This window comes from Oryctolagus cuniculus, chromosome 4 (assembly GCF_051225735.1).
Source record: "Oryctolagus cuniculus isolate XC-2025 breed Fujian yellow rabbit chromosome 4, ASM5122573v1, whole genome shotgun sequence".
Lineage (NCBI taxonomy): Eukaryota > Metazoa > Chordata > Mammalia > Lagomorpha > Leporidae > Oryctolagus > Oryctolagus cuniculus.
This window is the reverse complement of record NC_142870.1, coordinates 3485008-3507510: the sequence shown is the minus strand read 5'-3', so window position 1 is coordinate 3507510 and position 22503 is coordinate 3485008. Positions and strand designations below refer to the sequence as shown.

General features: G+C 63.3%; 1 protein-coding gene across 2 annotated transcripts in view; it reads right to left on the bottom strand.

The window, feature by feature from the left end:
- Positions 1–21240, bottom strand: part of C2CD2 (C2 calcium dependent domain containing 2) — a 52174-nt gene extending 30934 nt beyond the window's left edge. The window contains exons 1-2 of one of the 2 annotated variants that reach the window (XM_070073135.2): positions 20550–21240; positions 8756–8860 (exon numbers count right to left, since the gene is read on the bottom strand). In XM_070073135.2, the coding sequence (XP_069929236.1) occupies positions 8756–8860; positions 20550–20822 (378 nt within the window). In that variant the 5' untranslated portion in view covers positions 20823–21240. Of the gene's footprint in view, positions 1–8524; positions 8618–8755; positions 8861–20549 lie in introns of those variants that run through there. The other variant, XM_070073137.2, reaches the window with a different exon arrangement.
- Positions 21241–22503: the final 1263 nt, after the last annotated feature.

Sequence of the window (22503 nt, the reverse complement as noted above, 5' to 3'; positions counted from 1 at the left end):
AGTGGATGGAAGACCTCTCTCTCTGTCTCTCCCTCTCTGTAACTCCGTCTTTCAAATTAAAAAAAAAAAAAAGAGTAAGAGAGACAGAAGGATAAAGAGAGGGAGAGGGAGAGACAGAGAGAGAGAGAGAGAGAGAGAGAGAGAGAGAGAGAGAGAGAGAGAGTGACAACTGGCTGCAACAGTCGGGGCTGGGCCAAGCTGAAGCCGGGAGCCAGGACTTCCAACTGCGCCTCCCACGTGGGTGCGGGGCCCGAGCACTTGGGCCGCCTGCTGCTGCTTCCCGGGAGCATTAGCAGGGAGCTGGGTGCACAGCGCCGCAGGACGCACACCTGCCTGACACGGGATTTGGCTGCGGAAGGTGGCACTCACCCCTGCACCCCTGTCCTGCCACGCTCGCCCACTGGCCCTTCTCTGGAACAGCACACCGCCAGGAGCCGCGTGTGCACAGAGCTGGCTCCACGTGGCCTCCCACCCCACCCGAGCACGTGCTGTTCTCTCACCCGCCCCAGACTGAAGCTGTCACCCGGGTCTGTCCCAGGCTGGTGGGCAGTTTCCGGTGTGGAGCCAGACCCGTGCATCAAACCACTACAAACGCCCATGCCCGGCACCCCAACAACCAAAACCGGGAGCACCCCAGGGCCCTCTCACCCCGTCTCCTCCAGGCCAGAGTCCACACAAACGGGTGGCCTCGTGGGAGGCACTTTGCCCACGCAGCCCCCACACTGGGTCTCCAAGGGCGGGGCCCCACTGGGAACCCCCAGCACCTGCCCTTGGAAAGGCACCAGTTCCAAACAACGTGCCGACCTGTTCTCGTAGCATAAACACCAGGTGAATGAGGTACCTGGAATTTCAAGTCATGCAAAGCAAAGAGGAAAAAAGAAAAAGCCAGCGGCACTTCTCCTGTGCGGGGGGAACCCGAACCTGAGCAGCTGACCCGCGCGCGGCGGGGGGAGGGGGGGCGCAGGGGAGCCGGAGCAGGCGGTGCACTCAGGCAGCTCAGACGACAGACGGTGCACCTGCCGCTCCCTCCCTGCCCGCACCGGCTGCCCCTGCACACGGGATTCTGGGGAGAGCTCCGCCCAACCGTCCAAGCGCTGAACTCTGCACACGCAGAGGCTGGTCAAGGCCGCTTGGCTCTCTTCCCTCTCTTCGCTGTCTCTGTCACAGAGGGGACGCGGGCGGAGGCAGGCACACAAAAGTGCGCAAACTGCGGCTGGCAGCGTTGTTTACCGTGGGCAGCAGGCGAGGCTCAGCTGCAGCCCCCGCTCCGATCCTCTGTATCTCTGACAGTGAACCCCCCCTGTGCGCCTCAGCTTCTCCCACCCACAGTGGGTGAGACACAGCAGGGGGGTGTTGTGAGCGATGGACAAGGGCTACACACCTGACACCATCAGGAGCTCTGGTGTGGCAGGTGCCCGGCGGGGCGCCACCCCTGTCCCAGCCCCCCTTATCCCCACAGCCCCCCCAGCCATGGACCCGCCACTCAGGGACAGCAGGAAGTGCCCCAAGCCAGCCTGGATGCAAGCGGTGGTGTCCTCCTTGGCTCCCCAGCAGGGCGGGCAGCAGCCTTTATGTAAAACTTCTACGTGTGGCTGCCCGCTAGGAGCGTCATCTGCTCGTGTGGAAACAGCACCAGGAACAGAGACGGTTACAGCTGCTCCAGGGACCCCGACTCCCAGGGCAAGGGGCAGACTCGCCCCCAGCACCACCTGTGCCCTCACAAAGGCTGTGTCCAGACACTTCCGCCAGGGCGCTCCTTCTCTGCGGGCAGCCTGCACGGCACGGTCCCAGGCCCCGAGGAACTGAGCGCCAAACTTCAGGCCACACAAAAAGACCACAGCCACTCCCTGCTCAGGAAGGGCCAGCTCCCAGAAGCCCACAGCCCGGAAATGCAGGTCTCCTACTGGGCTGAACGCTCCCAGGCACATCTCTCCCAGGACACAGAAAAGAGAGCAAAGGGAGACGAGGCACTGCTCATTGCGACCAGCGACCAGCGGAGCAAGCAGAGGGCCAGTGCCTGCAGCAGGGGGGGCAGGGCACACCTTGCCAGGAGGCGTGCCCAACCAGGGGTCTGAAGAGATGCCCTGTGCCCCAGCCCCATGAGGATCCCCTAGGGAAATGCCACACCCTCCCAGGGCTTGCTGCTGGTGACAAATATTTGTCTTTTGTCCTTGGTTCCTGGCACCAGGAATCCCCCAGAGATAAGAGTGCCTTTGTATGCTAATGAGATGACAAGGTGGCCTTGGGCTGGACTTTCAGCCCCACTCCCACCTAGGAGAGCCCAGTTCAATTCAGCCGGCCAGGAGTGGATCCCTCACACCTGTGTCACGGCCTACAGGTGACCCCTGACCAACTTGCTGAGCCCATGGGGTGGCTAGTAGGGAAGGGGGGGGGGCTGTCCAGGGAGGCTGGCGCTCTCCCCTCCCCCACATCCTTCAGAATAAACTGCGCAGGGGCTGGCGCTATGGCACAGTGGGTTAAACCTCTGCCTGCAGCGCCAGGATTCCATGTGGCACCGGTTCTAGTCCCAGCTGCTCCACTTCCGATCCAGCTCTCTGCTGTGGCCTGGGAAAGCAGTAGAAGATGGCCCAAGTGCTTGGGCCCCTGCACCCGCGTGGGAGACCCAGAAGAAGCTCCTGGCTCCTGGCTTTGGATCAGCACAGTTCTGGCCGTTGCAACCATTTCAGGAGTGAACCAGCAGATGGAAGATCTCTCTCTCTCTCTCCCTGTTAGGTAGGAAGTCAGAAACTGAATCTGTGTGTGTGTGTGTGTGTGTGTGTGTGTGAAAGGCCTGAAGACCAGCACTCACTGTGGAAGCCCCGAAGCCCAGCGTCCCCCACTCCAAAGTCCTGCCTGGGCCCTGGTGACCTCCCAGGGGGTCCCAGCCCTGCCCCAGGGAAAGCTCCCAGAATTCTCTCTCCTCAGGACCAAAGGGGCTCCTGACCTTAGGATGTGGGGCACTAAAGTCTTCCCAGACGCCCTAGGGGAGCCCCCCTACTCTGCCAGGAGCCAGCGAATCTGGGGAGGAATTTGCTAATTTTCACCCAACAAACCCTTCCGCCAGGACTCCCCACCCTTTGTCCTGGAGGAGAGGGGGAGGGGTAAACAGACGCCCTTAAAAACCCAGGGAGTCCCACTGGCCAGCGTTCGGCCCTCTGCTCTCTGCTGACCGCCCGCCTGGCCAGGCGTGTTCTCTCCACTCAGCCACGTGACCTCGCTCCCCCCAGTCCCAGCGGCTGGGCGCTCTCTGTCCCTTCCGTCCTGACCGGTGCCCGTCCCCAGTAAAGCCTCATCACTCCACTCTCTGTCTCACGCCTGGATTCTTTCTTGTGTGAAGACAAGAACCCCACGGCCTCCACGGCCTTCCCTCCGGGGACATCCCTACGTGGGCTCACGTGCCAGCCACAGGCCCCTCGTCCAGGATGACAGAGACCACCGTGCACCGCGAGGGAGCTCTGGAAGGGGAGGGGTGACGCCTGGGAGACAGAGAGCCCGCGTTCCCCCATCCTTCCCTGGCCGTGCCCCCGTCAGCTACAGTTGCTTCCGTCACGAGAATTCTGCTCAAAGCCGCTACCTGGGACACCTGCGTCCCACACGAGATCCAGAGCCCCAGCTCCGCTTCCGAGCCAACTTCCCGCTATGCGCTCCCGGGCAGGCAGCCCGTGACGGCTCAGAACCCGATTCCCACCACCCAGGTGGGAGACCTGGCGCCTGGCTGGGGCTGTCGCAGGCATTTGGAGAATGACCCAGCGACGGAAGATCTGTCTCTCTCTGTCCAAGTAACTTTCAAATAAAAGTGAGAATGAACACATCAAATCTCTATGATGAAGAGAACAATTACGCACAGCAGAAAGCACGCACTAGGACGTGGACGGAGAACGGCTCGTCAGCGTGGAGCCCGCACGCGGCTCTCGGGGCCAGCTCCTGGGGCGAGGCCCTGGGGTCTCGCAGCCGCAGTGAACGCATGCATGTTAGGCAGCGGCCTGCCCAGCCACGCTGCAGGAGACACTTGGACTACGCCGCAAGATGCCTTCCCAAAACCAGCTGTGCCACGGGTGCCCAAGAATGGCAAAGGACGCGAGGACCGGGGGCGGCCGCTCCTAGTCACCGTTCCGACAGGACCCCTTGGGGGGTGACCTCGGCCCGGGCTGGTCATCGTGACACCCTCAAGACCACCGAGTCCACCCCCCCATCCCTGCAGCCAAGTGGCCGTGGGGGCAGCCGCTCAGGGGTGGGGGCCGTGCACCTGCCGGGCCCCTGCTCCATCTCAGAAGACAGCCCTGGCCATGGCCAGGACGAAGCAGAGCCAAGTGCTCCCTCCCTCCCTCACAAAACAAGACCCCGTGTGCGCCCGCCCCTGGCTTCCATGAACTCCGAGGAGCGGGTGAGCAGGACAGGAGCCGTCGCTTCCTGGCAGGACGGTGGTGGGGAGGTGCAGGGAGCGCCAGGAAAGAAAGCGGTAAATTTTGTTTCTAAAAAGCTTACATACTTCTATTTTTTAAAAAAATTTTAATGAGCGTGTACTACTTCCGTGGTTGTATTAAAACAAACACAATCGAAGCACCCACTTCCTACGGCTGGCTGCCCCGTGGCAATCTACCAAGACCCTAAACACGTTCCTAGTCTTTCGCAAGCACCTGGCCTTCCAGGAAGTGGGAGGGAAGTGGAGGTGCCGCCCGGGACAGCAGGGGCAGGCGGAAGAGAGCGTCCCCACCACGGAGCTCCTCTCTGCTCGGCACGGGTCCACGTGCGCGTGCCAGATGGACTCGCTCCCCTTGGCACAGACGGGCAGCGAAGCCACACAGAGCGTGGGCGGGAGAGGAGAGCCGGGGCAGGGCCCGGTCCGGGCAGCCCCGTTCCAGCCCCGTCCACCACAGCCATGGCCCGGATGCCAACACCCACAGCCACTCCGTCGCTAATGAGATCTTTGGGGCGGGCTAAGCACACGTGGAGGCAGGGGACCAGGTGGATTCTAAGTGGGCGGCACCGGGGAGAAATCGCTAAACACCGACCACGCACGGACACAGCCCCTCGCCAGGCACCAGACCAGGGCAGCTTATGTGGCAAAATAGGCTTGTGCGTCTCAGGTTGCCGTGAGTCTGTGTCGAGTGCATGCTGACAGCAGCATCTCTGTGCCCACACCAGCGCGGAGCCACGAGGCCCGAAGCCCGGCCGTGTGCCAGCCTGTGAACCCGCGGATACCTGACAGCGGCCGGCAAGTGGAGGCAGCTTTGTAACGAAGTGTGTTCCCTGAAAGAATGCAACTGTTTCGCAAAGCTCTTAGCTTCTAGAGAGGCTAAGGATACCTCTGGGGGCACAGGCCGGTGCATGCGCGGGCACACGGCTGTGCAGCCAGCACCCCCCACCCCCTCTGCAGGAGCGCGCCCCATCCCCGGCTGAAACTCTGCCCCCGTCCTCCTCCCCGTAGCCCCTGGCAGCCCTGTGCACTGGCCTCCTCTGGGGACCGCACGCAGGCAGAGCCCCACGGCACCTGCTCTCTGGCGCCTGGTGACCTTACCTCACTCACAAGGCGCATCCTGGCGGCAGCAGGGTCAGGGCCCCGTGCCTTGGGAAGGCTGAATGGTACTCCATCGTGGGCGTGGCCCGCGCTTTGCCCAGCCCCCGGCGCCGGACGCTGAGGCTGCTTCTATCCGTCAGCCACCGGGAGACCACAGCTGCGAGGCCGAGAGTGCACTGACGCTGCGCCCTTCTTAGCTTTCCCCGCGCACACGGTCCCCCAGCTCGTCGGGAAGAGTATCCTCTCACTCCCACCTCTGGGGCTGCTTCCCGGGCAGCGTGAAGACGCCTGCGTGCAGGCGAGTGCTCTGTCCACGCCTCTGCTGCCCTCTCCCCGCCAGGCCGGCCCTGCACCCTGCTCTTGGCAGAGAGCACCAGAGAGGCTGCCGGCCACGGAGCGCTCAGCCACCGTCTGCACCAACACAGCGGCCGCTCACGGCCCTGGGCAGCTCAGGCCTGCAGCCCCCAGCCACGGCACAGGCACTGGGCCGTCTGCCGCCAGGCTCACACGGTGCTGGACTCAGCATGCTGGGCATCCTCCGGCAGCCCCCACCTGCCAACGGCAGACAGCGGTGTGACCCCAGGATTGGACAATCAGAACTCTCCGCCCCCCCCGGCGCTGGGCCCGAGACAGCTGACGTGGCTCTTTGGGGGCCAGTGCTGGAAACGGCAGCCAAGCCGAGGCAAGCACACCTGGGGCCCAGCAGCAAGTCCACGTGCACAGCAAACACACACGCTCCCAGCCGCGTCGCTGCAACCTGAGGAGGCCACCCCGCGTGAGCAGGTGCAGCAGGAGCTGGGCTGCGCCCCGGGCCCGAGCTGCAGTGAGAACAAACGCATTGCGTGAGGGCTCACGATCCCATGTCCGGCAAACACAGAGCTGCTCGCGTAACCGCACAGGCAGAGCGACCAGCACATCCGTGCAGAGGAGCCGAGGGCGGGGCCCGGCAGAGCTCTCCTCCACCTGGAGCCACACTCCTGTCCCTTCCCCCACAGTAAAGTGCAGGTGGACCTGTGAGCATTAGGCAGAATCTTTAAAACACACACGGGGCCGGCGCTGTGGCGTAGCGGGTAAAGCAGCCGCCAGCAGTGCCGACATCCTATATGGGTGCCAGTTTGAGTCCTGGCTGTTCCTCTTCCTATCCAGCTCTCTGCTGTGGACTGGGAAAGCAGTGGAGGAAGGCCCAAGTCCTTGGGCCCCTGCACCCACTGGGAGACCCAGAAAAAGCTCCTGGCTCCTGGCTTCAGATCGCCCCAGCTCCAGCCACTGTGGCCATCTGGGGAGAGAACCAGCAGATGGAAGACCTCTCTCTCTGCCTCTGCCTCTCTGTAACTCTGCCTTCCAAAAGAAAGAGAAGGGAGAGAGGGAGGGAGGGAGGAAGAAGAAAGACACAGTGTTTGTGCGCATGTGTGGGAACTGGACGTGGGCGCGCGTGGACAGGGCGCGCGTGGACAGGAAGCTCTGGTCACGCCCTGCACACAAGCTCAGTGCGTCTCTGGCTGCACAGAGCCGGGGCTCGGAGGGCAGCCGTGGCCGTGGCCGCCGGCACCGCTCTGCCCTTGGAGCAGCTCTTCGCACGTGTCGACTGTCACCAGCCAATAAGCCACGTTGAAATGATTTATTCTCATTTGATTGGAATGCAGAGACAGAGGGGGGAGGGCAGACAGAGGCCGTCCGGCCGTCAGTTCACTCCCAGATGCTGCCACGGCCAGGGTTAGGACAGTCTGCTGTCAGGAGCCCAGAACTCAGCTCAGCCTCCCCGGACTTGGCCATCACCTGCCCGCCTCCGGGCTGCAGGGCAGGAAGCAGAGGAGCCAGGACTCGCCCAGGCCCTGCACGTGGGATGGGCGTCCCAAGAGGAGACGTCGGCTGCTGCGCCAGACGCCCACCCAAAATGAGCCATTTTTAAAAAAGATTTTATTTATTTATTTGAGAAGCAGAGTTACAGACAGTGAGAGGGAGAGACAGAGAGAGGTCTTCCTTCTGCTGGTTCACTCCCCAGATATCTGGCTGTAATGGCCGGAGCTGAGCCGACCCGAAGCCAGGAACCAGGAGCCAGGAGCTTCTTCCAGGTCTCCCACGCAGGGGCAGGGGCCCAAGGACTTGGGCCATCCTCCACTGCTTTCCCAGGCTGTAGCAGAGAGCTGGATTGAAAAAGGAGCAGCCAGGACTCAAACCGGTGCCCATACTGGATGCTGGCGCTGCAGGCGGAGGATTAACCTACTGTGCCGCAGCGCCAGCCCCCAGTTGAAACATTTTTAATCCTGGGTTAAAAATTCAGAGCGGGAGGGTATCAGTAACAGTACAATAAGTGGAGGGTCGGCCTTGTATCAAAGGGGACGTCGTCTCTTAGGGCTTGTGACAGAAACTTCCTTTACGATTTATGGTTTCCAGCCAATCCAAGAAGCAGGTATGGCCCACGAGCTGTTACCCACAGGAAGCTAAGCCGCTCAGCGGCTGGGCAGCACGGATGTGTTCGTCACGTCACAGAACACGCGTGTCCACGTCAGCTCTGTGAGACACAATTCACGCAGCAGGTAGCTCGCCCCTCTCGGCGGCCCGATTCCCGGGCTGTGGACGCAGCCAGAGGGGTCAGCCACAGCAAGCGTCTCCAGGACAACGCTTTCCCCCTCCCAACAGGAGACCCCGCTCTGCGGCCCGCGCCCTGGCAACGCTGCCATCCCACACCGGAGCGCCGGCTCCACCTCCCTCCCAGCTCCCTGCTCACGCACCCAGGAACGCAGCAGAACGTGGCCTCAGTGCCTGGGCCCCTGCACCCGCGGGGGAGACCCGGATGGAGCGCCAGGCTCCCGGCTTCAGCCTGGCCCAGCCCAGCCATTGCAGCCATTTGGGGAGTGAACCAGCAGATGGAAGATATCTCTGCCCCCACTTTCAAACAAATAAATAAATGCTTATGGAATAAATAAACGCTGTACACATGCGGCAGTCCCTCTCCACGTCCTCCCCAGCACTAACACCAATCTGCTTTCTGTCTCACTAACTCACCTTGTCTGGATTTTCTGTATCAGCGGAGCCACCTGCTAGGGGGCGTGGTGCCCCAGGCGCCGCCCCGCCAGCCTGCATCAGGACCGCACTCCAGGTGGAGCCTCCGTCGGTTCACCCCTCATCGGCCCACGGCTGGGCCCCCTCCCCAGGGGGGTCCTGTGGGGTCAGTAATTTTAGCGCAAGCCCCTCCCTTGCCCATCTTCCCTCCTGCGAGAGCCGAGCCCCACTCACCTTCTCCTGGGCCGACCTGAGCTCGCTGGAGACGTCTTGCACGGCCAGTGCCAGGGGCGGCGGCGGCTCCTGCAGCTCCTGCTCGAAGCACAGCAGCAAGGGGCCCTGGAAGAGAGGAGGGGGCAAGTGAGCGGCAGGTGCACAGAGGGAGGGGGGAAGGTGCACGGAGAGAGGAGGGGGCAAGTGGCAGGTGCACGGAGAGAGGAGGGGGCAGGTGCTCGGAGAGAGGAGGGGGCAGGTGAGCGGCAGGTGCACAGAGGGAGGGGGGAAGGTGCACGGAGAGAGGAGGGGGCAAGTGGCAGGTGCACGGAGAGAGGAGGGGGCAGGTGCATGGAGAGAGGAGGGGGCAGGTGCACGGAGAGAGGAGGGGGCAGGTGCATGGAGAGAGGAGGGGGCAGGTGCATGGAGAGAGGAGGGGGTGAGCGGCAGGTACACGGAGAGAGGAGGGGGCGAGCGGCAGGTGCTCGGAGAGAGGAGGGGGCAGGTGCTCGGAGAGAGGAGGGGGCAGGTGCATGGAGAGAGGAGGGGGCAGGTGCATGGAGAGAGGAGGGGGTGAGCGGCAGGTGCACGGAGAGAGGAGGGGGCAGGTGCACGGAGAGAGGAGGGGGCAGGTGCTCGGAGAGAGGAGGGGGCAGGTGCTCGGAGAGAGGAGGGGGCAGGTGCTCGGAGAGAGGAGGGGGTGAGCGGCAGGTGCATGGAGAGAGGAGGGGCAGGTGCAGCATGGAGAGAGGAGGGGGTGAGCGGCAGGTACACGGAGAGAGGAGGGGGCGAGTGGCAGGTGCACAGAGAGAGGAGGGGGTGAGCGGCAGGTGCACGGGAGAGGAGGGGGTGAGCGGCAGGTGTACGGAAGAGATGAGGGGGCAGGTGAGCAGCAGGTGCACGGAGAGGGGGGCAGGTGCTCAGAGAGAGGAGGGGCGAGCAGCAGGTGCACGGGAGGGGCTGCTCCAAAAGCCCACGAGCTCAAAAACGCAGTGAGGCATTCGCTGCTGTTGTTAACTCTGTGACAAACATCAGGGGTCCACCCGTCCGTGACCCCACCCAGAGGGCATTTGCTTAGGGGAGGGGATAGGCAAAGACAAAAACACAGGAAAATCCAAAGATGACGCAGAACTGCTGGCAACACCGTTCCGGGCCCCAGGCTGACGGCTCCCTGAGCGCTGGGACCAGCCAGCAGCAGACCAGGCCTGCTTCCCCCTCCCCCCGTCCAATCCAAGCCCCCTGCTCATGCTGGAATCACCTCCCCTGGCTGCCCCGGCTCCCACCGTCCTGTCCCGGTACCTGAGCTGTGGGTGGGCGGAGACCCCCAGAGCCCAGCCTGCCCCTGGAACCTGAGGGGACAGACAAGGCCCCAGGCCTGAAATGAGCCTCGCCAGGGCAGTGCCCGGAGAGGGGTTCCTGTAGCCACTGCCCCACAGCCCTCTGGGGCAGCCCGGCTCCTGCCCTTGGCCTAATGTCCTACAGGTCGGCTCTGCCCTCAGCCTTCCTGCAACCGAAACTGTCCAAGTAAGAGGTGTGATTGCATTAATGTGACATCGGGGACAGGTCAGGCAGCCAGGGCTCGTTCTGAAAAAGAGCTCTCACGGGCCGGCACTGTGGTGTAGCGGGTTAACGCCTTGGCCTGAGGCGCCAGCATCCCATGTGGGCGCAGGTTCTAGTCCCAGCTGCTCCACTTCCCATCCGGCTCCCTGCTATGGCCTGGGAAAGCAGTGGAGGATGGCCCAAGTCCTTGGGCCCCTGCACCCGCATGGGAGACCCAGAAGAAGCTCCCGGCTCCTGACTTCAGATTGGCACAGCTCCAGTCATTGCTGCCATTTTGGGAGTGAACCAGCGGATGGAAGACCTCTCTCTTTCTCCGTCTCTACCTTTCTCTGTAGCTTTCAAATAAATAAAATAAATCCTTTCTTAAGAAAAGAAAAAGAGCTCTCCCTAGAGGTCCAATACCTGTGTCCCTAAACTGACCTCTCCCGACACGCGTGGCGCACACTGGGTATTCTCGTGTGCCCTGAGCGCATGGGCAGCCGGCATGCACAGAGCCCCAGCTCCCACCAGGTCTTTTCCACTGCAGACACCCCTCGGTGGTGAGCGCCAGCTCCGGCCACGGCCAAGGGTGGGAGAATGGCCTCTGGGAAATGGGGCCAAAGGGGTTCCCCCGCCACTCACAGGGAGACTTGGACGGAGCTCCTGGCTCCTGGCTTCAGCCTGGCCCAGCCCGGGCTGTTGCGGGCATTTGTGGGCCGACCAGTGGATGGAGGATGTCCCATTTCTCTCTGCTTTTCAAATAAATAATAAACATATTTTTTAAAAACCTATTCTGGCAAGCACAGGGCAAATAAGCAAACAGGGGAGTGACACTGTAGTGATTTCTTAAGAATTCCCAGTGATCAAGATAAAGGCAGTTTAATTCGCGGGCTTGTAGCCGCACCCTGGACTAGCAACGTCCACGTCACCCCAGGAATGTGGCCAGGGGGATGAAATCTCCCTCCCAGGATGACTTCAGTCTCCGGCAGCTCCTGGCTCGCGGGGGATCCGTCCGCCTGGGCCGCACGAAGAGGCGGGAGCTGAGGCTGCCGTGTGAGCCAGGCCGCCCGGCCGACAGCGAGCGCCAGGCGGGGAGGCCCCGGCTGCAGGGCCCGGGCACGCGTGCCTGTCCACAGCAGCCTCCAGCAAGACCACGTGCAGGCCCAGGCCTCTGCACTGTCACCGGCTCCCTGTGGGACCTGCTGAGTGACAGCCTTGAGATCTTGCTGGGAACTGTGATGTCCCTGGGTCGCCTTGCAAAGGAAATCCATTGCTAATTAAAAGTGCTAAGTGAGGGGGCCGGCGCTGTGGCAGAGCGGGTTAAGCTGCCACCTGCAGTGCTGGGATCCCATGTGGGCGATGGTTCAAGTCCCGGCTGCTCCACTTCTGATCCAGCTCTCTGCTGTGGCCTGGGAAAGCAGTAGAGGATGGCCCAAGTCCTTGGGCTCCTGCACCCACGTGGCAGACCTGCAAGAAGCTCCTGGCTTTGGCCTGGCCAAGCCCTGGCCCTGGCAGCCATCTGAGGAGTGAACCAGTAAGTGGAAGACCTCTCTGCCTCTCTGTGTCTCACTCTCTCTCTGGCATTTGAATAAACAAACAAATCCTTAGAAAAAAGAGGGCGTTAAGTGAGAACAAGGACGGAGAGACTGGCCCTCCCTCTCCCTGATGCAGAACCCGTGAGTTCCAGGAACAGCGCCACAGACTGGCGACCTCAGCGTCTCTGCCACTCAGCCGTGCCCAGACAGCCCCAGTGCAGACCCTGCTGGACGTCCACCCAGGAAAGGAGGCGCGAGAACTCCCAGGAGCCTGAGAGGGGGCGGCCAGCCCACCCGACAGAGGGCACAGCAGAGCTGCCCACGTCTGCCTCCGTGGCTCCGGGCTAGGGGCCGAAAATGGACCGGGGATGGGGCAGGACAGGAAGTCCAGAACTGACTCGGGTGCAAGTGGGAACTCGGGACGGCCACCCGAGGGGTCTGCAGGTGACGGGATCCAGGAGGCCCCGCGGGTACCGAACCCGGCAGATGCTCCGTCCCCGGGCACAGAAGCTCTGGCGTCCACACGATGCTTCGGCCATCTCTAGGTTACTACCAGAGCCTGGCCCACGGTAGCCGCGCGGTCAGGGCTTGTTACACTGCACTGCCTGGGGAAGAATGACAGGGCAGAACTGTGGGCTCCGGAGGGCATAGCTCCCCTCCCCCGGCCCAGACAGGGCCAATCTGCAGCTGCAGGTCCCCTGGCAAAGGAGGCAGCCCAGGCTAAAGATGAACGGAAACAAAGTAGCAGAGGGCGCGGCTGAGAGGAACCCACTAACCAACAGGCCTCCTGCCCGCCCGCAGGTGACAACGCAGACCCAGAAGAGGCTGGGAAGGCAGCTGGGACCCAGGACGCTTTGGGATTCCAGGGGATGTGTTCCTGGGGGCAGGAGTTAGCGACGCAGAGACCGCTGAAGTGCGCACTAGAATTGAAGAACTAGATGATCGTGCGGAGTGCGTGACGGCTGCCCTGCTCTCGGAGGAGGAGGTCAGAATGAAGGCACAGAAGGCCCTTTCCCTCTCTGCGCACCGCCCCGGTGGCTGGAAGGAACGGGCACCTTGGGCCGGCGCTGGGGCAGAGTGGACTAAGCCGCAGCCTGCAGGGCCACATCCCATATGGGCGCTGGTTCAAGTCCTGGATGCTCCACTTCCCATCCAGCTCTCTGCTGTGGCCTGGGAAAGCAGTGCAAGATGCCCAAGTCCTTGGGGCCCTGCACCCATGTGGGAGACCCAGAAGAAGCTCCTGGCTCCTGGCTTCAGATCAGCCCAGCTCTGACCATTATGGCCATCTGGGGAGTGAACCAGCGCATGGAAGCCCTCTCTCTCTCTCTCTCTCTCTCTCTCTCTAACTCTCTAACTCTGCCTCTCATATAAATAAGTACAATCTTAAATAAGAAAAAACAAGCACCTCATGCCAGCAGCAGCAAGGGGGCCGTGGAGGAAGCGGCCGGCCCATTTCCTGAGGAAGACTGGTGAGGAAAGGGGGCAGCTGCCGCGTTCAGCACAGGAAACACGGAAAACCCCAAGAAGTGAGGATCCGGGAAGCAGAGCGCACCTGCCGGCCCAAGGGCTGTGTGTGAAGTGGGTCGTGCTGCTCGGCAGAACGAGGAGGTTACATTCAGGAAATTCAGGCTAATGACTGAGGACGTCACGACAAATGCCGCCTGGCTCACCTCACTGCCGGGGTCTCCTACATGACAAAAGGTGTGACACACAGGAGCTGCAGACAGACAGAGACAGACAGAGACAGAGAGAGAGATAGAGAGAGAGGTGCACACACAGTGCTGTGGACAGAGAGAGACAGAGACAGAGAGGCACACACAGTGCTGTAGCCAGAGAGAGGTGCACACACAGTGCTGTAGACAAAGAGAGAGAGGTGCACACATAGTGCTGTGGACAGAGAGAGAGAGGTGCACACACAGGTCCAGCATGCACACCTGTGTCCAGCTCTGTGGGTCCTTATCCACACCTGTGTCCAGCTCTGTGGGTCCTTATCCACACCTGTGTCCAGCTCTGTGGGTCCTTATCCACACCTGTGTCCAGCTCTGTGGGTCCTTATCCACACCTGTGTCCCAGCTCTGTGGGTCCTTATCCACACCTGTGTCCAGCTCTGTGGGTCCTTATCCACACCTGTGTCCAGCTCTGTGGGTCCTTATCCACACCTGTGTCCAGCTCTGTGGGTCCTTATCCACACCTGTGTCCCAGCTCTGTGGGTCCTTATCCACACCTGTGTCCAGCTCTGTGGGTCCTGCATGCACACCTGTGTCCCAGTTCTGTGGGTCCTGAATGCACACCTGTGTCCCAGCTCTGTGGGTCGTTCTCCACACCTGTGTCCAGCTCTGTGGGTCCTTATCCACACCTGTGTCCCAGCTCTGTAGGTCCTTATCCACACCTGTGTCCAGCTCTGTGGGTCCTGCATCCACACCTGTGTCCAGCTCTGTGGGTCCCGCATCCACACCTGTGTCCAGCTCTGTGGGTCCTGCATGCACACTGTGTCCAGCTCTGTGGGTCCTTCTCCACACCTGTGTCCCAGCTCTGTAGGTCCTTATCCACACCTGTGTCCAGCTCTGTGGGTGCTGCATGCACACCTGTGTCCCAGCTCTGTGGGTCCTGCATGCACACCTGTGTCCAGCTCTGTGGGTCCTTATCCACACCTGTGTCCAGCTCTGTGGGTCCTTATCCACACCTGTGTCCAGCTCTGTGGGTCCTGCATCCACACCTGTGTCCAGCTCTGTGGGTCCTGCCTGCACACCTGTGTCCAGCTCTGTGGGTCCTTATCCACACCTGTGTCCAGCTCTGTGGGTCCTGCATCCACACCTGTGTCCAGCTCTGTGGGTCCTTCTCCACACCTGTGTCCAGCTCTGTGGGTCCTGCATCCACACCTGTGTCCCAGCTCTGTGGGTCCTTATCCACACCTGTGTCCAGCTCTGTGGGTCCTGCATCCACACCTGTGTCCAGCTCTGTGGGTCCTGCATCCACACCTGTGTCCAGCTCTGTGGGTCCTTATCCACACCTGTGTCCAGCTCTGTGGGTCCTGCCTCCACACCTGTGTCCAGCTCTGTGGGTCCTTATCCACACCTGTGTCCAGCTCTGTGGGTCCTGCCTGCACACCTGTGTCCAGCTCTGTGGGTCCTTATCCACACCTGTGTCCAGCTCTGTGGGTCCTTCTCCACACCTGTGTCCAGCTCTGTGGGTCCTGCATCCACACCTGTGTCCCAGCTCTGTGGGTCCTTATCCACACCTGTGTCCAGCTCTGTGGGTCCTGCATCCACACCTGTGTCCAGCTCTGTGGGTCCTGCATCCACACCTGTGTCCAGCTCTGTGGGTCCTGCATGCACACCTGTGTCCAGCTCTGTGGGTCCTTATCCACACCTGTGTCCCAGCTCTGTGGGTCCTGAATGCACACCTGTGTCCCAGCTCTGTGGGTCCTGCATGCACACCTGTGTCCAGCTCTGTGGGTCCTGCATCCACACCTGTGTCCAGCTCTGTGGGTCCTTATCCACACCTGTGTCCCAGCTCTGTGGGTCCTGAATGCACACCTGTGTCCCAGCTCTGTGGGTCCTGCATGCACACCTGTGTCCAGCTCTGTGGGTCCTTATCCACACCTGTGTCCAGCTCTGTGGGTCCTGCATGCACACCTGTGTCCCAGCTCTGTGGGTCCTTCTCCACACCTGTGTCCCAGCTCTGTAGGTCCTTTTCCACACCTGTGTCCAGCTCTGCGCACCTCCTGGACCTGGAATCCCCGAGCCCCACGCAGCGCGGAGCACACAGTGCCCTAACCATGGTAAACACTTCCAGCCAAAGCCAACCGGGCTGCTTCCTGGGGCGGGGGCTGAATCCAGGCCCAGAGGAGGGGAAACAGAACCGTGGAGCGCGGAGGTGGGTGGTGGGGGCAGCGTGGGCTGGCGGAGGCTCGCAGGGGCTGCTCGTGGAGGGGCTGTGGACAGCACACGGAGGACAGGAAGCGCGGAGGAACCGGACGGAGCACAGCAGACGCTCGCTCGGCGTCCCTCGTGGGCGAGAGGCCGCTGTTGCAGACTCCGTGGGCACCGAGGGGCAGTGGGATTAGTGGGGGGCCCAGAGAAGCTCCCCGGAGATTTGTTAACCACGGTGGGGGGGGGACACAAGCGGAGACAGCAGGGGCCTGTGGCTCCGGCATCCCATATTCAAGCACTGACTGGAGTCCCGGCTGCTCCGCTCCCAATCCTGCTCCCCGCTAATGCGCCTGGAGAGGCAGCGGAAGATGCCCGAGTGCTTGGGCCCTGCACCCACGTGGGGGACCTGGAAGAAGCTCCTGGCTCCTGGCTTTGGCCTGGGCGTTGCAGCCATCTGGGGAGCGAACCAGTGGATGAAGACCTCTCCCTCTGTGTAACCGACTCAGAATAAATGAATAAGTCTAATAAACAGTTACAGCAGAAAGCTCCCTCTACAAAGCGGCTCCCTTCGTCAGCTCACACACAGAGGGGCGGCTCGCCCAGCACCCCCGGGCCCAGCCAGTGCACCAGCAGGCCGGCTGCAGACCCGCCTCTCCCTCGCTGGCACGCGATGGTGAGTTGCTCTGGCTGGATGCGTGCCGACGTCCCCGCTGCTCGGCCTTGCCCCTGAATTCCTGCCTTGTTGGGCAGCAAGAGTGCAAAGAGCGGCCCGAGCTGGCGCCGGTCCTGGGCCCGATCTGCAGAGTCACCAGGGAGGCTCCCGAACGGGGATCCTTCACAGGCAAGAAACAAAGCACACCCACGCTGGTCTCGCCGGGGCTGGCCGGCTCCCCGGCCGCACGGCCTGTGCACGGCCGCTGTCTGTCCTCTCCACAGGGCCGGCCATTCAGCCCCCCAGCAACCAGGGCTGCTCCAAGCTGGCGAGCTGCTGGGCACAGGGTCCAGTGTGCTAGGACAGACCTGGACGCCGCCCCGGCTCACAGGCTGCCAGGGTGGGGGTGGGGTAGCGTCCACGCCGAATGGCAGGATCAGGGACCTCCGGGCTGAGACCCGATGGGGGGAGCGTTTAGCCCGGCAGTCAAGACGCCCCGTGCCACACCACAGCACCCGGGCTCCACGCCCAGCTCCTGCTCCCCCAAATGCAGAGCTGCGAGGCAGTGGCGTTGGCTCAAGAGGTCGGGCTCCTGACTTCCACGTGGAAGACCCGTATCCGGTCCCTGGCCCTCAGCGGCAGCCCTGACCCAGCCCGGGCCATTGCAGGCATCTGGGAGTCTGGGATTCTGCCCACAAGACTGGGGAGGACCCTGGAGGCCGAGATCACCCTGTCTACTCGGGAATTCGCAGACACGCGCGCTCCAGTCCGAGCTCGGCACAACACGCTCCAAGCTCACACGGCCGCTCTTTCCAGCGAGGCCCAGGGGTCCAACAGTCTCGGTCATCTGTACTCGGAACATCGGCCAGAAGATTCCCGGGCAGAACTAGAAGCCGACGGGCTTGGGGACGCCCCCATCCAGGGTCCCAGGCAGCTGGTGGCAGAGGGCCCTGCCTGACACGATGCAGCTCCGGGCCCAGGACCATGTGGCCGCCAGCCTAGGGGCGTCCAGAGCCAGTGACGCCGCGGCAACAGCCATCCCCACACCTGCGGGTGGGTGGTGGGTGCGGACCATCCCTGGCGTGACCGGTTATTATCACCAAGTGCTTTGCAAATGTTTGCTGGCTGGCTGGTGCCCGGGCGTGAGCAGCTGGAGCCGCCACCCAGCCAGTGCTGGGAGCCTCTGTTCTCCGAGACCCGAGTGCCATCAGACCAACAGGAATCAGGCAACACCAGAGGCGCAAGCGCCAAAGCTCAAGCCACCACTTGGGGGCGCTGTCGGGTGAAGGGGCTCTGAAGGAAGGCAGGGGGTGTGACAGGTGTGTGTCTGGTGGCTTCTCACTGGCCATTCTCAACCCAGGAGAAGGGCCCTGGCACAGACAGCCTGCCCTGCCGCTGTCATTGTCGTCACAGAGCCCAGGGGACGCCGCACAGGAGCCCACTGCTGGCTGATCCCGTGAACAACCCGACCCCAGCAGGGCTTGAGACACGCAGGCCTCAATGTCAAATTCACGTCTGGAGGCCGGTGTTGTGGCGCCGTGGGTAAGGCCACTGCCTGCAACACTGCCATCCCACATGGGCGTCGATTCGTGTCCCGACTGCTCCACTTCCCATCCAGCTCCCTGCTAAAGCGCCTGGGAAAGCAGTGGAAGATGCCCACGTGCTTGGGCCCCTGCACCCACCTGGGGGGCCCAGACGGAGTTTTGGGCTCCTGGCGTCAGCCTGGCCCAGCCCTGGCTGTTGCAGCCGTTTGGGGAGTGAACCAGCAAATGAAAGACCTCTCTCTCTCTCTCTCTCTCTGTAACTCTTTCAAATACATAAGTAAATCTTTTTTTTTTTTTTTTAATTGCTTCTGCAGAGGTGTGTGGCTGCAGCCAGGGATGGACCAGGCAGAGGTCGGCCTGGGCTCAGCTGGCCGCGGCAAGTCCTCCAGCCCCTGGGCTTTGGGCTCCCCCCTGGAGAAGGAAGGGGCGGCCAGAGAGTTCAGGTCTCTCTCCACCTTAAAACCAGAGAGTTCAGGGTCTCTCTCCACCTTAAACAGACAAAACGGGGCTAGCAAGGGGGTGGGGGGGTAGAAAGCACTGCTTTTCATGGAAGATGCCGGAGACAGACAACGGTGTCACCAGTGTCGCCCCACTCCCCCTGCCTGGGACAGAGTGATGTCTGGACAGGGTGGGGGCAGGGGCCACCAAGCCGGGCTCTGCAGGCTGAGAGCCGGCTGGGAGCCATCGGCCCTAATCCGGGATTAGTGGGCCTGGAGGTGGGGGAGGGCAGAGAGGACATCCTGCAGGGTGGCTGCCGGGCCACCCACAACACACACACACACACACACCTGCTCGCCCACACGGGCGCTGCCCTCGCGGCCCCCGGGATGGCCCAGACGCTGGGAGGGATGCAGGGAGTCGCAGGCAGCTGGGCCACCCAGATCCCATCTGCCCACACAGCCCTGCCCTGCGATTCTAAGCGAGCACCATTGCCAGGCTGCGTGGGGAAGGAGGCGCCAGACCAGCAAGTGACCCCTCAGGTCCGGCCCACCGTGGACACCCAGAAACGCCACGCGGAGCTGGCGCCGGGCCCACCGCTGCCTCCTCCAGGCAGGACTCGGAGCAAACTCGAGTCCGAGACTGTGTAGACGGACTACGCAGACAGGACACAGAGACGCAGCCTGGCCCAAGCCGCCCGCCGCCCGCTGGGCACAAGGCCCTCCCCGCGCCCAGCAGCTCCAGCGGCTCCAGCGGCCAGCGTCCCCTCCAGTGCTTTCCTCAGGGCACTAACAAACTGGACCAACCCGAGACAAAGCCAGAGCAGGGACCGCCCCCTTCCCCTCTCTGCCTGCCAGGCACGTGGGAATCGGGGAGCACTATATCCGGGGTACCCCCTTGCTGGGGCCAATCAAGAAACATCAGGCAATGAAGCAGGAAGGGTGAAGTGAGGCCCACCCCAAACACTGGGGAGGTGAAGGCACCCCCCAACACTTGCTCACCTCCCGCAGGGGAGCCGGTGACCAGCCCATGGCACCGCACAGCGGGTTCAGCTCTCAAAGCCAGGCCTGGGACATCAGGTCAGCCAGGGGTCAGCGACGGCAGCCTGGGCCGGGGGGACGACAGGCTACAGGACAGGGCTGGCTGCCCTGACTCGGCTCCAGCCGGCCCCCGTTCAAGGCTCCCGGGCAGTCGTCGGTCAACTGACCTTGCGGGCTTTTCTCTTCCAAAAGGTCAGCTCATGTTTGCAGAGCCGGGAGCCAAGTCTCCTGCACTGTGAGATTTATACTCACTTACACGGCAGGCTGTTTGGTCTCTGCACTCCACAGCCCCGTGTGCCAAGGTCACGGCACCAAGCCCAGGCCTGGCCGCGGGGCAGGGTCTGGAGGGCTGGGGAGCCCAGGCTGCAGCCCTTGCTGCTTCCAGGGTGGACAGCCGGGAGGTGCGGAGCAGGCGCAGGAACGCATACACCTGACCGCAAGGTGCAGCCGGGAGGCCGGGAGCCACTTCCCCAAACACCAGGTCGTAATTCTCCCCTACAGAACGTCTGAAAATAGTACACACCAGGAGCCTGGCATCAAACCACCACTCTCCAAGGTGAAAATAAGCCACAAGTAAGTAAGGAGGAGAAACATCACAGGAGGGTGCAGCCACAGAGCCAAGTACTAGGCCCCCAAGCCTGAGGTCAAGGGGCAGCCAGGGTCATGACCCTGCTCTGCCAGGCACCGGCTGTGTGACCTTGGGTGGGCCACCTCACCTCTCCGGGCCTCAGTTTCTTTGCCGGTGAAATGGACATAACACCCTTGTCTCAGGAATGGCAGGATCCAACGCGCAGACAGGCAGCGCCAGAAGCCCCCATGGCAAAGGCTGGCAAGTGGCCAGCCCCCACCTCACCAAATGGTCACTCTCTCCAGAACCCCAGGAAGGCAGCTTCAGCTGGGATGGGCGCAAACAACTGGGCCACCGGCAGCGCGCTGGGAGCGTCCAACGGGGCCGCAGTCGGGCAGGTACCAGCGGGAGGAGGACTGGGCCCCTCTGGCCAGCACCTCGCGCAGCGACTCTGTCCCCAGGGGCCTGGCGCGCTGTGGTTTGCCAAGGAGAACCCAACCCCCCGTCCTGCCTCCCCGCGCGCCTCCCAGCGTTCCTAACTTTCAAGGATGCTCCGCTCCGGATGGGGCACTGTGGACCAGGAAACCGCAGCCGACCCCGCGCCGGCGCGCGCTCCCGGAAACTCACCGCTTCCCTCCGGGCCGCGTCGTTCAGGGCGGTCACCCAGGCCGCTTGCCACTGGCGTCTCCAGCTGCTCAGTGTCAGGATCCAGGAGAGCAACGCGTCGGGCTGCGGGCGCTGCCGCTCGCCGGGTTCCGCCACCCGCCGTCCGGACGCAGGGCGCGCCCTGGCCAGCGCCCACTGCGCCAGGTACAGCCCCACCGTGACCAGGGCCGCAACGAAAAGCGACACCAGCACCAGCCACTGGACCTCACCGAGCCACGAGCCCGGCAGGGCCATGGTGATGGCGCATCCCCGGCCCGCCTGGCGCCGACTCCCCCAGGCAGCTCCCGAGCCCGGGCGCACGGCCCGCCGGGTGGCGAGCTCAGGACATCCGCTGGCGCCCGCCGGCGCTCCCGGGGGCGTGGAGGGGGCGCGGCGGCGGCGCAGGACTCGGAGGCCGGAGGCCGGGAGGGCAGCAGGGAGGAAGCGCCGGCGGGCGCACGGCGGCCACCGCCCGGGATTGCGCCCCGAGCCCCGCACACCTGGCTCGCGGGGACGCGCGTGCGGACCTGACGGCCGGCGCCCCCGACTCCGGCGTCTGCAAGTTCCCGGGGCCGCGGCCGGGACGCGTTTCCTCCTCCGCGCGCCGCCCCGGGCGTCCCGCCCGCGGCCCAGCAGTGGCCGGAGGAGGCTCGGGCCGCGGGGCGGGGCGCGAGGGGCGGGGCGCGGAGCGAGGCTGGGGGCGGGGCCCGCGGGCAGCCCCGCGCCCCCGCCCCCTTAAAGGCCCCGCGGCCCTTCCCGCCCCGCCCCGCCGCCGCCCCTGGCCAGGCCACGTGCGCGCACTGCACGCCTTCCCTTAGGCCGCCGCGTGGTGACCCGGCTTCTTCCGCGCGCATAGGCCTGGCGTGGGGACGCTCCGGGGGCGCGGCTCTGTGCGCTGAACCAGCGCGATTCCCGCGGCTGATGCAGGGCTGCCCGGCTCGGCTTGTGTGCGCGTGCGGGTCAGTGCGCACGTGTGTGAGCGCGCCCGTGTCGGTGCACACGTGTGTGCGCGCGCCCATGTCAGCACACGCGTGTGTGTGTGTACCTGTGTGCTCACAGGTGTGTGCGTGCTCCTGTGATTGCACACTGCGTGTGTGTGTGTGTGCATTCGATCATGAACCCTGCGGTTTGAGGGAGAGTCCTGGCTGGACCGGGTGTGAGGTCAGCGCTCGGAAAGTCCCTGGAAATCCGGGGTGAGGCAGGAGGGCTTGGGCCGGGCAGATGCCGGGCAGTCAGAAAAATGCCCCTGTTCAGGACCCTTGTCTGTGTGCACGTGCATGTGTGTGGTGTCCTTGCGGCGTGGTTGTGTGTGTGTGAGTGTGTGTTCTGTGTTGTGTGGTGTGGTGGTGTGTATGTGAGCATGGAGGGGGTGCAGCTGTGTCTATTTTGGGCATTTGACCCTGCGGTCGGGTCAGGGAGGCCCGAGAACTTGGCTTTCTCAGCCCTGCAGGTGGGCAGTCGGTCACGTTGTCATCGGAGACTCTGGGCCCTGGAGGAGGAGGAGGGACCCGGGGCAGCTGTGGGTCAGAGCGGGGACCAGCAAGGAGGCCACATCAGATCGGGGCTGGCCAGGAGAGCCGAAGAGCCAGCCCTCGCCCGGCCAGGGGCCCGTCCACTAGTCCAGGGGCCCACGCCTGGGCACTGGCCTCCGCTCGGCTCTCGCCATCTTTGGGCTCCCATCTGTGCCTTCAGCAGAAGCAAAGGAAACGCGTCCCACTTGGGGGAAAGTTTGCTGCTGTTCTGATCTGCAGCCAGACCTGCACGGCTGAATAACGCAAGTCCTGCTGGTCCCCCCGCTGGGACAACTCGGCTAACGAGGCGGCCAGGGCTGTGCCCACCTGTTCCCACGTGAGTGGCGGGCACACGTGGCCGGGGCCCTGCGGGCAGTGACGCAGCCGCCTGCCCTGTGGGACTGGTGGGACCGGTTGCATTCCTC